A 17,181-nucleotide genomic window follows, 5' to 3' on the forward strand; every position below is an offset into this window, starting at 1 on the left:
GAGATGTCTATAAAGAGAAGCGACCAGCGGATAAATCCATGCGCAATGCTGCGATTACATTAATATTTTTTCCTGTGTGTGTATATGTGTGTGACTGTGTGTACTGTATGTGTTTGTGTGTGTGTGTATGTGTGTGTGACTGTGTGTACTGTATGTGTGTGTGTGTGTGTGTGTTTTCTTTTCTCCCTAAAAGCAAATCAAACAGGATTAGGAGTGTGCGGAAACCTGCATCAGTGCCGCTCGCTTTTAATCCCAGCATTCTGTGTCCTGCCAACAGAGCGGCCTCTCTTTGAGCTGCACAGGAGGCCAGCGCTCATCTCTCTCTCCCTCCCTCTCTCTCCCTCTCTCTCTCCCTCTCTCTCCCTCTCTCAGGGACAAAGTTTGGTTTGGCTTGTTTATTTTCATAGAGGGGGGACTTGACGTCTCACTAACTTCTGCAGTCGGTAGCACACAGTGATAATAGAAAACAGACAGACCTACCCACACATCCACACCACAGAAGTATAAGAACACACACACTTACCTGTACACACACACACACACACACACACACCTGAGGGTACCCATGCATATACCCACTCACCCATCCTCACACACTCTCACCCACACACACATACACACACATACACACACATACACACACATATACAGATCCACAGTGGGTCAAACCAAAGGTCATATGTTTTTCAACACCACCTGAGTCATGCTGACCTGCAGGCTCCATCCTACTGTGCAACAGGTGCACTAGCTCTTTCGCCCAGAGCCACAGACTGTGACCAGTCATTACCGAAGCGGATATAGCTACACACACACACACACACACACACACACACACACACACACACACACACACACACATGCAAGGACAAAACAATTTGACATTACTGACCTCAATACCCAGAAAGCTTATTCATATTCACAGACATACACAGAACAAAACAACCTACTGAGCAAGCTACTCATTCAGAAAGCATTCAACAGGGCTGAATATACATTGTCTGTAAAGTATATCAGTGTATGGATGTGCAGGTCCTATGAGCTCACTATTAAGCAAGCAAATTTAAAACCCAAAGAGTTTACGTGTGTGTGTATATGTGTAAGCGTAATTGTGTGCATGTGTGTGTGCAAGTGTGTCTGTGTGTGTACATGCGTGCATGCGTGGGTGGGAGCGTGCGTGTGTGCGTGTGTGCGCGTTGCTCAGCATCAGCCGTGAGCTGTGAGTGTGTAATGAGGTGGTGTGGGTCTGCTGTCGGAAGCGCGGCGAGGCTACTCGAACTCTAATGACAGACACTGCATCGCTCGCAAGCTGCTCTGCAACGCTCCCTATCTCTCCTCGCCTCTCTCTCTCCCTCTCTCTCTTCATCCCTCTCTCTCTCCCTCTCTCCATCCCTATCGCTCTTCTCTCTCACCATCTCACCATCTTTCTCTGACCCCACACTATCTCTTGCTCCATCTCTCTCTCCATCTCACACCACATGTCTCTCTCTCCTTCGCTGTGTCTCTATCTAAATATCTATCATTTCCTCTCTAGCTAAAGGTCTCTGCATCACTCCATCCATCTCTATCCCTTCCCTGTACACACACTCTCTCTCTCTCTCTTTCTCTGTATCAGTGCATCTTGCTGCATCTGAATCTCTCTGCCTCCTGCACTAGCCCTGGTTTTCCACTGGCTCTCTGTAACGTAGCGTAGCGTAGCTACTCTGTTTTCTGACTCTCTCTCTCTGAAAGTCCTGCTGTGGCACAAGAAGGCCTCACAAAGGCACACAGATTACGTTTAAGTGCTGGACTTGCGTGAGGCACTATGTGGTGAGTGCACCTGTGATGCATTAGCACAAGCACATAGACACACACACACACACACACACACACACACCAGAAGATTTTGAAGGGCCACACAAACACAAGTGCTGGCTGTGGTGGAAGTACAGTAGCTGTGTGTTGTGTTGTTGTTGTTGTTGTTGTTGTTGTTGTTGACACAAGAGGAAGACATTTACTGCATGCCGCACAATCAGCGGTGCACTGCACACACACACGCAAACACATAGACACACACACGCACGCGCACACGCACACACACACACACACACACACACACACACACACACACACACACACACACATACACACAAACACACACACACAAACACACCCTAAGCATCCAATGAGACTCAAATCCCAAAAGCTAACAGCAAGTAGGGGCACCGGGGGAAGCCATGTTTGAACACATTTCCCATTCCTCTGAGCTGTGATGTTTACAATCACGCCCAGGCACAGGTACACTTAATCACCACCGGGTGGACTGGGGAGGCTCTGCGCCAGATCAGGGCCACATCAGGGCCATATCCATCCCGCAGGCAGGTGTCTGGAGGCTCCTTCATAGACAGCTCACTAATGGTTGGCCTTGCGCTCTTACTAAGCACTCCAAACTTTCTTCCTCTGCAGCATGATGTGCTTCTCTACAGATCCTAGCGCTTTGTGTGTGTGTGTGTGTATGTGTGTGTGTGTGTGTGTCTGTGTGTGTCCGTGTGTGTATTTGTGTGCGTGTGTGTGTGCGTGTGTGTGTTTTGTCTTTTTTTTCTGTAGAGATGTGGGTGAGTGTGTTTGAGGTGAGAGGGCTGAGCACAAACAGCAGCCCCAGCTAGGGAGGGGTGGACACATCAAACAGCAGAGGCGACTGGCTCACCTGGATGGGGATCATTCTGTGGAGCTTCAGTGCCCCCTTCTGGTGGAACCTGGCAAAGCAGCCGATGCAGTAATCCTCTCCGCATTCAGCGCACATCTGACAGACGGAGCAAGAGAGAGAGAGAGAGGGAGAGGGAGAGATAGAGAGGGAGGGAGAGATAGAGAGAGAGAGAAGGGGGTAAAAAAATTACCAACGCTAGTTTGTCTGTGCATCTTTACATAGAGCAGCAAGTCTGCACTGTGAAATATATGCTCTTCGGGTGAGGTTCAAATAAGCTCTCAAATGAGTAATGTTCCCCAGCGCCTCTTGGGAGCCCATTATTTCTTTGACCATGGCAAATTTATGCACATAACCTTCAGGTACACAATGGCCTCAGAGTCCATCAGACTGACAGACAGAAAGTCAGAGATTTAGATAGGCTGATGAGTAGCTTGCATGTGTGGATGCCAACTCTTAAATGAACCAGAACCAGAATTTAATCCGTTTCAAACCTAAACTCCTTCCCCAATTCCCCATGACATGAATGGCAACAGCTCTCTCTCTCTCTCTCTCTACATTTGGACAGCATCTCCATGCCTTGTGCAAGTGCAAACAACCTGGCTGTGTCTGTAAGCAATCAAGCCCACTGCTCACACACTCTCAGGACACCTCTCTAGACAACCCAAATGATGTTCCCCCAAAAACACGCTGCAATCTGGGCTGCCATAAGAACACACACACACACACACACACACACACACACACACTTGTGTGGCACACCTGCCTGCCAGTCCTTCTGCTCCATAACCCCCTTAGCCTGGGCCAGCCAGCCAGCCTGGTCAGTGCACAGGAGCTGTCATCCAATGCACCCCTCACCCATCTTACCCAGGGAGACACGTGTCCTTACTGGAACAGGGCCCTGTGGGCTCCCACTGCCCAGTTAACACAGACGCACGCACGCACGCACACACGCACACGCACACGCACACGCACACGCACAGGCACAGGCACAGACACAGACACAGACACAGACACAGACACAGACACAGACACAGACACAGACACAGACACAGACACAGACACAGACACAGACACGCACACGCACACGCACACAGACACAGACACAGACACAGACACAGACACAGACACGCACACGCACACGCACACACAGATTGAACACCTCTTCGAGCCCAGCAGGCTTGTGGCCAGTGAAAAGGGGAGTAAAGCAGTGGACAGGAGAAGAGAGGAGAGGAAGAGAGAGGGAAGAGAGAAACAGACAGAGCACAAGATGAGAGGAGAGCAAGAAGACAAGAGACACGGCGTGGTGAGGACGAGGACGAGGACGAGGAGAGAGGAGTGGGTGCGCGGGGTGTGTGTGTGTGTGTGTGTGTGTGTGTGTGTGTGTGGGGGGGGGTGCGGGGGTGGCCCGTTCCGCGCTCCATGTCTGCAGCTGCAGCGGCCATTACCATCTATTTAATGGGCCACATAAAAAGGGCTCATTGCACTGCGGCGGCGACGGCAGCGGCCGATGCACAGTCTCTCATCGCCTCGCCACGCACCAGGGACAAATGACCACACAGGAGGGCCCGGCCACAACCACGGCAGAGCCCAGCAGCACGCTCACCCCATCTCTCTTTCTCTTTCTCTCTCTCTCTTTCTCTCTCTCTCTCTCTCTCTCTCTCTCTCTCTCTCTCCCCAAACGGCTTCTTAAAGAGAGGAGCGGCGCAGCCTGGGAGCGCGCGGCCATTAAGACTGTCTCTATCAAAGGCCATCACTGCGGCACTGGGAGATCCCACAGCACAGGGCTCACGTCGCTGATGTAAGGAGCTGGTTAAGCACAGCTCAGAGCAGGGGCAGCAGCACGACCGAGAGAGAGAGAGAGATGGAGAGAGAGAGAGAGAGAGAGAGAGAGGGAGAGAGGGACAGAGAGAGGGAGAGAGAGAGAGAGAGAGAGAGAGAGAGAGAGAGGAAGGGAAAGGGGGAGAGGGACAGAGAGAGGGAGAGAGACAGAGAGAGACAGATAGATAGAGAGGGAGAGAGAGAGGAAGGGAAAGAGAGAGAGAGACAGAGAGAGAGAAAAATAGGGAGAGAGGGGGGAAGAGAAAGACAGAGATAGGCAGACAGAGAGAGAGAGAAAATGGAGGGAGCATTTGACTTTTAACATCCCTTTATGTCCCTTTAGGGAGAGGGGTAACAAAGGATTTATGGGAAAGCAATCTCAAGCAACAATCTCTCTACATCTCTTCTCTCAGTAAGCTCATAACAGGAGAAATCTGTCACTGATCATTCATTCCAAGGCTAAACAGATTGTTTGAGCACAACAGAGCCACTCTAACATGACGTCAGCTGAATGAGGTGGGTTTTGGGACCAGTGGGGGGGGGGGTGTGGAGAAACCTGGTAAACAAGAGGAAACATGGCAGCTCAATCAGGAGGAAAATGAACAACAGGGAATTCATAGCAAAGAGAAGTCCCTTTAACAAGGAAAGAGAGAAAATAGCATCAAATGGGACTCACATATTTGCGGAGGTTAAACACACTAAAAGAGCTGCTTTGTGGTAGTTATATCTTAAAAACCAATTTTCTTGTGTCAAATGCGCCAAGTCACTTTTCTCTGCAATGCCTTGTGAGATAAAAATGGTCTCTGTTGAATGAGAGAAAAATGAAGCTAGAGCTAAGAGCTAAAGAGCATGGAGAATGAACTGTGTCTCATTGTGTTAACCATCTCATTAACAGTTGGTGTCACTCACTAATAGATTAGCACTGCCTCTGTGTGTGTGTGTGTGTGTGTGTGTGTGAGACCTACCAAACCAGCTGCCCTGTCTTCACACTGCCCACACACTCTCCCCTTGAGTCGAGGTCTTCTACTGGATGCCTGCTCAACTGGCCGGTTAGGTCTCTCAACTGGCCGCCGGGGCTCTGTGAACACACACACACACACACACACACACACACATACACTGGATTGAGATGGAGAAGGAGGTGGAGAAAGCTGTTAGCCCCCCGGCTCCTTTCAGGGTATGATTTCACAGGAGTCCTTATATAAAGCGGGTTAAGTAAAGGCCAAGCACACCAGACAACTGGGCCGTGCAGGGGGGGTCAGAGGTGAGTAGCACCTGCATTCAACTCACCGGGCAGTGAGAGCCGAAAGAGAGGACCCCCTCCATTTTCCCATGACCCTCGCTGACACACTCACCTGCCAACGGCTCGTCTCGGAGCACTCGGATCTTCACCTTTGCCCCTGGGACCTGCAGAAGATTGCAAGTTTAACAAATGCACTCAGTACTCTATCAACTGAGAACACACACACACACACACACACACACACACACACACACAAACACGTATGCACACACACACTCATGCACGCACACACACAGAGGGAGAACAACCCAGGACACCCCTTCAAACTCTGAGCACGCTGCTGTAAAGTGATCTCTTTTCTGGAAGTCATACAGGGACGGAGAGGTGGGGGAGAGAGACGGAGTGCATACTTGGGCAAGACTAATCTCTGGGCGTGTGGTGGAGTGCTGGGGGGAAATGCCACGTTTGTCAGCGCTTGAAAAGGTAATACACTGGGAGAGATCTAATTCCCGCTGATCCTCACCTTTGGCGCGGCGTTCTCACGGTTCCTCCGGGCGGCAGGGCCGGTGAGGGCGCCCGCCTTTCCAGACTTCCAGCGGAATCCCCCAGACCTCCTGCCCCAGCAGACACACACACACGCACGCACGCACACACACACACACGCACACGCGCACACACGTCAGATCAGAGCATTTATAACACAACATTATCCCCATGGCCATTGAACATAAAAAATTTAACAGAGTACTAAAACTCAAACGTTAACTAAGGCCACTAACCTTCTCTCAGTGCAACTGCCATTTATAACTGAAAAAGTAAGCTAAGTCTTCGGGGAAAAAGACCTCACTCTACAGCAGTAAGAACCCACTCTAATATTATCAAGTTTGTGGTGATATTGCAGCAGAGTCAATAACTACAGGTGGACTGCAATAGCAGCCAAGTCTGGGAAAGTAAACAGGAGCCCACGCCACTGCAGTGGAGAGAGAAAGCCCCATCGCTAACTAATAATCCCAGGCCGAGTAAATATCAACACAGGCCCAAATGTTATTTACACTCGCTGGCAGAATGACTGAGAGATGCCTTCAATTACGGAGCTCATTTATTTATGAGTCTCACTCCTAATCTACATTATTCATGGCCACCTTACTACAAGGGAGGTGTCTGTTTGGGCTGGCACCATGTCCTGACACTGAGTGTCTGTGTGATAGAACCAGCTAGTGTCTGTGTGTGTGTGTGTGTGTGTGTGTGTGTGAGAGAGAGAGAGAGAGAGAGATTGGAGGAAGAGAAGAGAGAAGTATTGTAAACAGTAAAATAGAAATATAAAGACAACAAGGAAAAAATGAAATGAAAGAGGAGGAATAGAGACAAACATGAACCGATGAAAAAACAGGATAGAGAGAAAATAGAGAAAGACAGAGGGAGAGTGAGGAAGATCTGAGGCACCGAGCGAGGGAACAGGGTAGAGAGATAAAGGAAAAGACAGGAAAAGACAGAGAGACAGAGAGGGCGGATGGTAGGGGAGTGAAGGAGAGCACATCAGCTCTGATCACGGGTACAGTCCTCTGAAGAGCGCCGGTGACACAGGCCAACCCAAGGGTCCAGCAGGGATCCCACCCAACACAGAACAACATCGGCGTCTCCTCACGTCAGCCTGGAGGCCGCATGGTGTGTGCCCACACGCTCACGTGACACGGTAAAGAACCTTCACCTCCGGATCTTTTTTGTCATGCTCGACACACGCGCACGCTAACACACCCTTGATCCACAATCAGCTCTTAGCCAATGGGGACATCAACACGCTCAAAGAGAATGACGCACACACACACGCACGAGATGAAAAGTGTTTGACGAGTAGTAGCAAAGAAGCATAGACCTACATACAAGCCCACCCCTGCGCGCACACACACACACACACACACACACCAGTGAAACTGATGAGCTGCGGCAGACGGCCAGAAGGCTTCTCTGGCGCTCCAGCACGTCTGCACTGGTAATGAGCTGCTTATCTGCCGGCCCTCATCGGCTTGGGCCCGGCTAGCCAGCAGTGGGGTGGGGGTGGAGGATTAGAACCGCGGCAGCCCGCCTGTCACGGGTGCAGCACGGGGGGAGAGACAAGGGAGGCGTGGCGGCAGCCACCGCTGCACTAACCACAGCCGGATTAACATGGCGCCACTGACAAACCCCTCTGACAAACAGTCACTCCATATCAAGCAGACGCCAGGTCCTACCTACGTGCCGCCTGCCTTGCCTTCTCTCTCTCACTCGCTCTCTCGCCACTCACTCCTGCATGCCTTTTCATGCACTTGCCTTAATGTGGCAGCTGATGGGCTGAGTGAGCAAACAGTGACCTCGGGTTAACGGCACCTTTCACATCAGAGGAGCATGAATATGTGACGAGTGTTTGGAGTGCCTGTCTGACCTCCAGCATAAAAGATGGAGATACGTCTTTTGAATAATAAAATTAATAAAAATCATATCAAATAAAATAACACCTGATGAGTCTGACCTCCTCAAATATTTCTAAAGCTTTACAAGGGAAAGGATTTTGCTGTCGCAACTACAGGCCAAAACATTACTTGAAAATAGGTTTTGAAACTGCAGATTAAATCGTGGCGTCAAAAGAGGGTATGATTAGGAGGTGCGCAAGGTGACTGACTGACTGACTGACTGAGTGTTTGGGTTGGGGCACAGAGAGAGGGGAAGAGGGGCAAAGCATTGCACACACTAACTACCACAGCAGCTCTTCAGCAGCATCTGGAGGAGACCAAACAAACGCCTCTCTTTTAGAAGAAACCGCAAACAAGTCCACTTCTGAACCTGACGAGCCTGCTGCTGTTGCGGCTGCTGCTGTCTGCCCACGCGCTGTACTGCAGTCACTGAGGTCTGCAGAATATCCACTGGATTTTCTCTGGGGTTTTCTAGCGTCATGAAAAAAGATTCTGCAATCCATATTCAATTGGACCGAACTGATAACACAACTGAGCCTTTAACCAGGAACATCAACGCTACTCTTTTCCAGAGTCGCAGAGCCAGTGTGCTGCTTGTAGAAAGAAAAGGCAAATATCGAATGCGCTAAACCTAGTCTAACGGACAGCTGGCCTCAGAGCACCAAATCTCCAACCATCTATCTGCCTGTAAGCCTGGTTTATGCACTGATTTATGCAGTTCAAGAAAGACTGGAAAGGGCAGGACCCTGCATCTTTCATATATGAGAGTAAATGTTGATCCAATACAGCAACAGAGTCCATCTTATAGACTAGCGCATGCTGGTGAGATCCCAGAAAAAGCCATGCCACTGTTTTATTAATCTGCTTAGAACTCACAGAGGGCCACCCGATATTGATGTATGGGACTTTAATTGGATGTGCTGCATGTTGCCCAGGAAGAGAAAGACAACGGAAACCTCACATACATCTTTATCCCATTATCTTCTGAGCGCTACCCCCACCTTATGATGTATGATGTCCTAACAAACAGGAGAAACCCTGGGACAAAACACACAGCACGTTCCCCTAGTTCATTTCCCAACCCCGTCTCACCTAACCACTTCAGCTTCAGCTGTTTATTATGATCGAGCGATTGTGTATATTTGCGTGAGTGTCTGTATGGGGGTATATGAACAGAACCCATCCCCCAACCCGGAATCATGAGAGTATATACTGATGTACACCCCTGACCAAGCTCACACCATCACTTCCAGAGGCAGACAGCCCTGATAGGTCAAGCCTTGAGTGTATTACTGAAAAACAAGAGAAAACAATCAAATTAATAAGTTGTGAAATGTTTCCTTTTTTTTTTATCTCCTCCTGATGGAGATCTAATTTCCTGCCTCTTTCGGCTCACATGCCACTAATCTTAATTTGCTTCAGATAAAGAGCAAGAGAGAAAGAGAGAGAGGGAAAGAGAGAGAGAGGAAGAGAGAAAGGGAGGAACAAACAGAGCCAGGAATCTGAGCAAACGAAGGTGACTCAATTTCCTGAGACTCACTGGCTACGATGATTTCATCTGTCGAGCTCACACCCACCTACCTACTCCAACCCCCTACCCTCAAAAGTCATTCAAGAATCACCCCAAATTACCTTCACTGGTATAAACATTAAAAAGGTGCTCTCAGGACACAGCAGAACAGAGGAACACTATGGAGCTGCTTCAGGTTGTGTGTTTGTTTTCCCTCCACAATTCCTCTTCATGCTGAGCTTGCCTCTGCTCCTTTTTGAGCACTCTCCTTTATCTTTGGGTCAAACACCACACTCACTTAGATCTCCTCCCGCTCACCTACCCTCTGTGGGACTCCTCTCCTGCTGTCTCTCAGCCCAAAAACATTTCTCACTTTGCTCTCATCACACCCACTGCTCTTCTAGTTCAGCCTTTATGCAACCCCCACTAGCACCTGTGTTACCAAGGCTGCCTCCTTCACTAAACTACAGACACTCTCTAAACAGTGTCTATGTCCTATGATCCTCTTTCTCAAGTGTACCTTTATGCATTTCCTCTCTCTCTCTCTCTCTCTCTCTCTCTTTCTCTCTCAGAGTTTTTTCTCTCTCTCTCTTTCTCTCTCTCATTAGAGTTTACCTTTTTTTTCTGTCTCACTTTCTTTCAGCAAAGCTGCTTCTTTTCCTGTAGTGAATGGAGAGCTGAATCTTCACTAGCATGCAGTGGTCCCAGTCACTGGGTTGGGCTAGTTGGTTAACATACTGTGGTGGTATGATCTCCATGAACCCCCTCCCCTCCCCTTCTCATCCCTGTGCAGAGATACTCACTCTCTCTCCTCCTTCTCTCGGCTCATGCTCTCCCTGAGCTGCTGCAGCCTGCTCTCCATGGCCGTGCTCTCCTGGGCCAGCTGCACCGTCTCCATGCGCAGCTCCCGCAGGTTTCTGAGGGCACAGCGCCACATCTCCATTACTCTAACGGGCAGGCCACACTCCACAAACTGTGTCAAACAGTCCCGTGGCAGGAGCCAGAAGACCACCTGCCTCTCTGGGTTAGACAGCTGTACTTAGCACACACACACACACACACACACACACACACACACACACACACGGACTGCTGCCCACTGAGCCAATGAGGATGACAAAGAACAAAGATGACCTGATATCCCATGAGGTGGTAAGATGCACTAATTTGTGCTGACAAAGACGAATTCATTGCCTACTCCTATTACATGATAATAAATATAATGATGCTTTTGAGATCTCTGATCTCTAGAGAAGTGAAAGAGTCAGAGAAAATGAACGAAGATAAAAGCATTTCACATTTACAAATTGTAGTCGTTGACAGCAGATTTAACCACACACACACACACACACACACAACACACACACAACTTACACACAACTTACACACACAATACTTTTAATAGACTTCAACAACGTTGTTACAAACCTTGTATTTAACTTCACAGACTTGGGCTTGTTAGGAAGGATCACAAAGTCGTTCAGATTCATGGTGTATCAATTGTGTTGTTTCCTCCTGTAAAAGATTGTCCAAATTATGTTACATGATGATCATGGTTGTAAGTTAAAGCTTATAGAAGTGCTAGCAGTTTGGTCACCGATTCAAAAATCATGAATGAGGATGTTAGGCTGTAGTTCTAGATGATATCAAAGATCCTTAATATACAAGGATACAGCTACTTTGTTGGTTGCAATGCAAACTATGGTTTTGGGAAACACCCCTGGCTGTCCAGATTGATATGACCTACTGTTAAACAATAATATGCAATACTATAGTACAGTGGTTCTCAAATGGGGGTATGTGAGATTTTAAAATATACAAATAATTTGCAAAATATACAAATAAGTTGCAAAATATACATCATTTGCAATACATTTAGTCATGGATTATTACAATTTAAAAATGTTCAAAATAGTTTTTTTCCAAATGTTTGAATTTTGTAGGCCTAGGCGTTTATCAGTTTCAAAGTTTAATAAATTAGACACTGATGGCACAGTGCTCTGTTTTAAATCTTTTTTTTTTCTCAACTAAAAATGCTTTGCGCTGGTTAGGGGGTAGAAGCTACATCACCGAAAAAAGGTTGAGAAACCACTGCCCTAGTTTATGTGTATGGCCGTCTGCGATATAGCCTATTTGAACGCAATCCAGACATCAAAAACGATGCTGAAATGACTGTACGTACATGGCTGCGTCCTTAGGGAAGGAGAAGACAGAAGGTGTCTGTTTATGCAGCCAAAGTTTAGGCATTTTCGCGATTGAGTGATCAACATCGAAGTGGTAAGCAACGGTAACTTATTCTAGAGAACCTTCGGCTACCTAGTAGATCGCGTGCCAGTGGGTTACAAAAACAGACAGACAAGTGGCAAACAAAGTCGTTTTTCTCCTTAACTGTTATTTTAAAAAACGCCATGTCGGTCTCAGAATGTAAGGAACACATGTGAATTACAGAAAATGCATTAAAATGTCCAATCTCGAACTGTATAATTAAGGGCTGGGGCATAATCCGAGAAAAAAAAATGATTTCTTCCATAGGGCCACAGTGTTAATAATCTCTCGCTAGTCTCCTAAAAAGGCGTGGCGCTAGTGAACCCTACGTCATAGGGGAACAGGAAGAACCCTTCTGTGAATCGTCTCGCTTTATCTCTGATGATATAATTTCCAAAAATAGCTCGAGGTAGATTTTGACATGCAAGATCTTTTGGACATAATGTTGCTATCTGTAACGTTACACCGTGGGTTCCGGGCAAGTTAAAGTCATTAATGTAGGCTACTTTAAAGTTAACCCAATTTAACAATAATGGGCATATTAGATTAACGTTACCTATATTCTAGCAAGCTAATGATATGCTAGATTAAAACTTCATGTGGGCATTACATCTTAGTAGAGTTGTAGAAGCAACCACAGCTAGCATGTTAGAGCCAATATGATTTTAAACGTTAAAAAATAAAAATACTTAACTGCACGCTGTTGCTTCTTTTCAGTTGTGCCAGCTGTAAACAAGGGGCACCTCTTTGTGTATCGTTTCTATAGAAACGTCAAGTCATGGAGAGTCTCGCGATAAAAGAAGAGAGTGGGTGTGCGGTGCGGAGCTGGTGCTGAAGACACTATCACTCTTTTCTGTCATACTAACGAAATGGAGGGATGAAGTGCAACAACATTATAGGTATTATTGTTCTGTAGTGCACCTTCAAATAGCAAACAGTTGGAAGCCTACACAGGCTGATATAACCATCTCTTCCCATTGAGAGGACCCTTTCCTTTAGCAGTCAGCAGGGAATCTATTATTTAATTATCACAGCACTGCAGCTATTTTACTCTGAATGTCTTGCAGTCATTAAGATCCTCATTAAAACCTATGAAAGACTAACTAAGTGATCAAAGCAGTCCAACGTGTTCAGTTGTTGAACATGTGCCGAGTTTGAACAATAGACTTATAGAAAATATTAATTAGGTTATAATGCAGAGTGCCATCATGTTGTTTAAATGTTTACAGCAAGGTCTGTTATCTTTAACAAACAAATTAAACCCTCTGGCAAAAATATTTTTTTAATAAATCAATCTGAATGGAAAGTAAATCAAAGCTGGGCCTGTCATATTATTTCTAAAGCAGGGCATATGGTGCATCCAATTAATGCGAGTCCATGCCTTGGTGAGAGCAGCACTATTTGTGTGCACACATGACAGGTCTAATTTGGCACGCTTATAGGTGGCTATATGCAAGTAGGTGCTGCAGACAACCTGGCTGTGTCATTAATTCATTCATGTGAGTGTGGCACGTGCACGCCCTTGTCCCTCTACTGAGCAGAGGCGGGCCGGTGTCTCCCATAACAACAGCTCCAGCCCCTCATCTGTATTCCATGGAAATAGAACGTTTCAGATCTGCTATTGCAAAGGCATTCTTCCGGAGCTTGCGCCTCCACTTGTCCATCCATCTATCCCTTCTTCCATCCATCCATCGTTCCCCACCTACCTCCCACACTCCATCTCTCTCTCTCTTTCTTTCTTCCCTCTCTCTCCCTTTTTACTATGAGTATTGAGCACAGGACTGCATTGCCTCAGCAGGTGTATGTACCACCCAGCCCAGCTCTGTGTTATGGTTTCCTGCCTTGGTGTCTGTGCAGGGAGAACGCAGTTAGTGAGGGGCACCAAGCCCTCCGCCTCCCCTCGGCACGGCTACGACAGGGGTCACGCCAGGGTCATGTCCCACTGAAGCCTGTCTTTCTCACCCGCTGCTTAATCTCTGGCTGTTACCACACGCCAACCTCCCAAAAAAAGGAAAGAGGAAAGAAAAAGGAGGAAAAGAAAAAAAAACAGAAAAGAATGCAATCCCATTCTGCAACTTTGGCTCCAGCCGGCGGTAAGACAGCCAGGCGTGTGGTAGAATACTGATGAGGAAGACACAGCATCCAAAGAGAAACAAGTAGGGAGAGAGAAAGAGAGAGAGAGAGGAGGGGAGAGAGAGAGAGATGAAGGGAGAGTGGTGTGTGTGGGATAAGACAAGAGGTATATACTGAGGGAGACAGGGGATGCATCAAGGAATCAGCCTGACAGGACAATGGCACGTAAAAAGATCAGACATGTAGGTCAGGGTCATTAATCCATTCAAGTGTCTTGGCTGTTGAAGTGGCCATCTGAAAAGTCGTTTGTTTGCCCAAAGTCTGCAGTGAGCATTAAGCAGGTATTAGACCTGCACTAATGGTCCAGCAACTGCAACAAGCTAACCACTAGCACACACAGGCATTTTTCACAAGTTCCATTATCACACTGACTTGTACATAGTAGCGTTACAAGTGATCCTGAACTTCCACATTTAACACACACTCCTATCTTTGTCGGCTGCACATATAGGGCCCTTGGGAGTGTTCATTAATGCATTTTCACTCGGCACCTATGCAATTAGGCTCCTCTACAGTCAACTGCCCCTCCACTAATGGGATTGTCTTCTCGACACTGCATGTTCCACCCATGGATGACGAACGGCTGGGCTTTTAATTACTAATGTATAAATCATGGCCATTGGCAGCAACCTCCGATCCCACTTTAACAATAGCCGGCCATGTTGCTGTGCGGTGCTGCATGCAAGACATAAAATCCCAACCTCTCAAACTTAATATACCAGAACAAATAAAAACACAGTGTCCATCAGAGTCAAGTCCGACACAGAGATGCCAGACAGATGGGGTCAGAGATTCCGACCTGTTCTGGCATGCATGTATCTGGGTGGTGGTGGTGGTGGACGCCCGGGGTGAGACGTCTGTCAGAGAGTCATATTTATCAGTCTACCACCACTCACGGCGTTAGACACGGCGCTAGCCATATGAGTCTTCCTTCGGGGTGCTGTGAGGTCTCGGAGTATGTCTTAACAGCAGGCATTTCACAAACACTTCAACTGGGCAAATCAAAATGGAAAAGGGTAACACGTTCAGGATACAGGTTAAGAAAAAGACAAAAATACAAAGTGAGAGAAAGGTACCAGAGAGAGAAAGAAAGAGAAAGAGAGAGAAAAAAGTCTCTGGTAATCGGACAAGCGTGAAAGTTCCCGTGAAGAGGCTGTGGCAGTCGAGGACGACCACCCCGCAGCTGACCCTGAGCTCAGAGCAAACGGAAAAGTAAGACAGACGAGGCCTCTGAGGCTAGCCGCTGATAAGGCTGTCGGAGGTGTGTGCCACAGAAGAGCCTGTTGGCGAGGTGAAGAGCGAGGGGAGGAACTGCGTTCTTCAGTTCATTAGGTCGTCTCTCTCCTGCCCTCGCAATCCAGCTCCTCAGTGGCTCTCAGCAGCGACAGAGCAGGGAGGGTGAGGCAGAGGCCGTGACAAGAGGGCCACGCGGTCGCCTCACACCCCTTTAGCACCGAGACATCTGTTTATCTCTCTGTCCCTCTGTGTCTGTGAGTGTCCAGTACGGCGCTAACCCTCAGTAAATTTGAGTCTAGATGGGCACAGAGAGAGATTGAAAACAGAATTTAAATTGAGAAAGACAGAGAAAGAGAGATGAAGAGAAGGAGAGGGAGTGAGAGTTTATGTTAACTGTCTGACACGGTGACCTGCAAAGCTGTCACACCACATTTTGGTTCTGTGAGCCTGCCTCCATGAATTCTGATGGGCTTGCTGGAGATGGATACCTCTTGAGAGTCATTGAGACGACTGTCTGGGGGCCGCTATGAAAACAACACTGTCAGAGAAGTTGCATGCTGTTGTTTCCATTTAATTTGTTTTTCTGACTGAGTGGAGTGGTTAGAGACAACTAGATGTGCTGTTATCCAGATGTTATAATCCAGATTCCACGATCATGATTTTTTTTGTGTAGTACTTTAACTGTGAGTAAACCAGTATTAAATTCATAGATATTTTTCAACAACATATAGAAAAGGCCTCAACACTTATCGTACCACACTCGTCTGTCTAATAGTTTTGGATGAGTAGCTTTAACAAACAGGATGACCATTCTAGACACAGCCTATGACTCTTTATTGTCTGTAGCCCTGCACTGCCATCTACAGGTGGCTTTCTGAACATGTGGAGATCCACCCATCATTCAGAAAGGTTCATTGGCATACAGGACTTCACCTGAGAAAAAGAACACTCTGGTGTGAAATGATTATCATCGGACCTCTGCGTGAATCAAAAGCATATTGACTTGCTTTTTTTTTGCGCAACATGCAATTTGTTGTTTGATGTTGGCTCTTTGTAAAAGTCGTAGGATTTCCTGAAGCTTAGGTTTCTTTTTCGCCTTTGCAACAGATTACAGCCTTTCCCCATCTCAATGCAGCATGAAGATCAGTATGAGGGCTGCGATGGTCCAGCAAGGGCTGCTTACAGGTGATAAGAGGGGAATATCACATCCCTCGCTGTAATACTGATTCCCACCAGCGCCAGAGGCTGTGCGACTGCACATTCTAAACACCACTTTTGTAGTGCATTTTATTTTTAAAGGCTCCTGCAGGCAGATATGGTGCATCAGCAAATATGGATAATCAATAATAACAGTGGGGGGACCATCTCAGATTAATGCTTCTCATCCTCACCTGCCTTATCATCTCCTTCAGCGGCCTTAATCGTCATCAGCATCAGCGGCGCCGTCGTCATGGTTATCACCGCGGCTGGGTTACGAAGGCTTATGCTCTAACTTGAATCATTGGCTGAATCTCGCTGTAATCGCTCCTCATAATCTCCTTATGATAATCATTTAAATCCCTTCAAATGATTCACGGCTCAGACCCACAGCAATGTACCTACAGGGAAAAGAAAAGGACTGGTGCTGGAGCTAGTGCTGATGAAACATTAGCCCCACTCTTAAGTTTGCCAGTGCACTGCTACCGATGCTGTGGCTAGATTTAATTAGGAGCCTGGGTGCGAGCTCATTTATCCAGCGCGCCTCTGTAAACAAGCCCGCTGCTTATTAAAGCATGACGCGGCAAAACACCGGCCTACCACCTGTGGTTTTTAATCACAATGATATTAAACCACCCACTCGCCACAA

The 17,181-nt window shown here is 47.4% G+C and overlaps 1 protein-coding gene across 4 annotated transcripts in view; it reads right to left on the reverse strand.

Annotated features, from left to right (window-relative positions):
* The window catches only part of zbbx (zinc finger, B-box domain containing), a 28,413-nt gene extending 15,694 nt beyond the window's left edge, over nt 1-12,719 (reverse strand). For 3 of the 4 annotated variants that reach the window (XM_048265347.1, XM_048265350.1, XM_048265349.1), the window contains exons 1-7: nt 12,660-12,719; nt 11,130-11,216; nt 10,505-10,618; nt 6,268-6,358; nt 5,857-5,908; nt 5,467-5,579; nt 2,684-2,779 (exon numbers count right to left, since the gene is read on the reverse strand). In XM_048265347.1, coding sequence (XP_048121304.1) covers nt 2,684-2,779; nt 5,467-5,579; nt 5,857-5,908; nt 6,268-6,358; nt 10,505-10,618; nt 11,130-11,191 — 528 coding nt within the window. In that variant the 5' untranslated portion in view covers nt 11,192-11,216; nt 12,660-12,719. Of the gene's footprint in view, nt 1-2,683; nt 2,780-5,466; nt 5,580-5,856; nt 5,909-6,267; nt 6,359-10,504; nt 10,619-11,129; nt 11,217-11,883; nt 12,204-12,659 lie in introns of those variants that run through there. The other variant, XM_048265348.1, reaches the window with a different exon arrangement.
* Between the last annotated feature and the right edge of the window lie 4,462 nt (nt 12,720-17,181).

Source organism: Alosa alosa, chromosome 15, assembly GCF_017589495.1.
Source record: "Alosa alosa isolate M-15738 ecotype Scorff River chromosome 15, AALO_Geno_1.1, whole genome shotgun sequence".
Classification (NCBI taxonomy): domain Eukaryota; kingdom Metazoa; phylum Chordata; class Actinopteri; order Clupeiformes; family Clupeidae; genus Alosa; species Alosa alosa.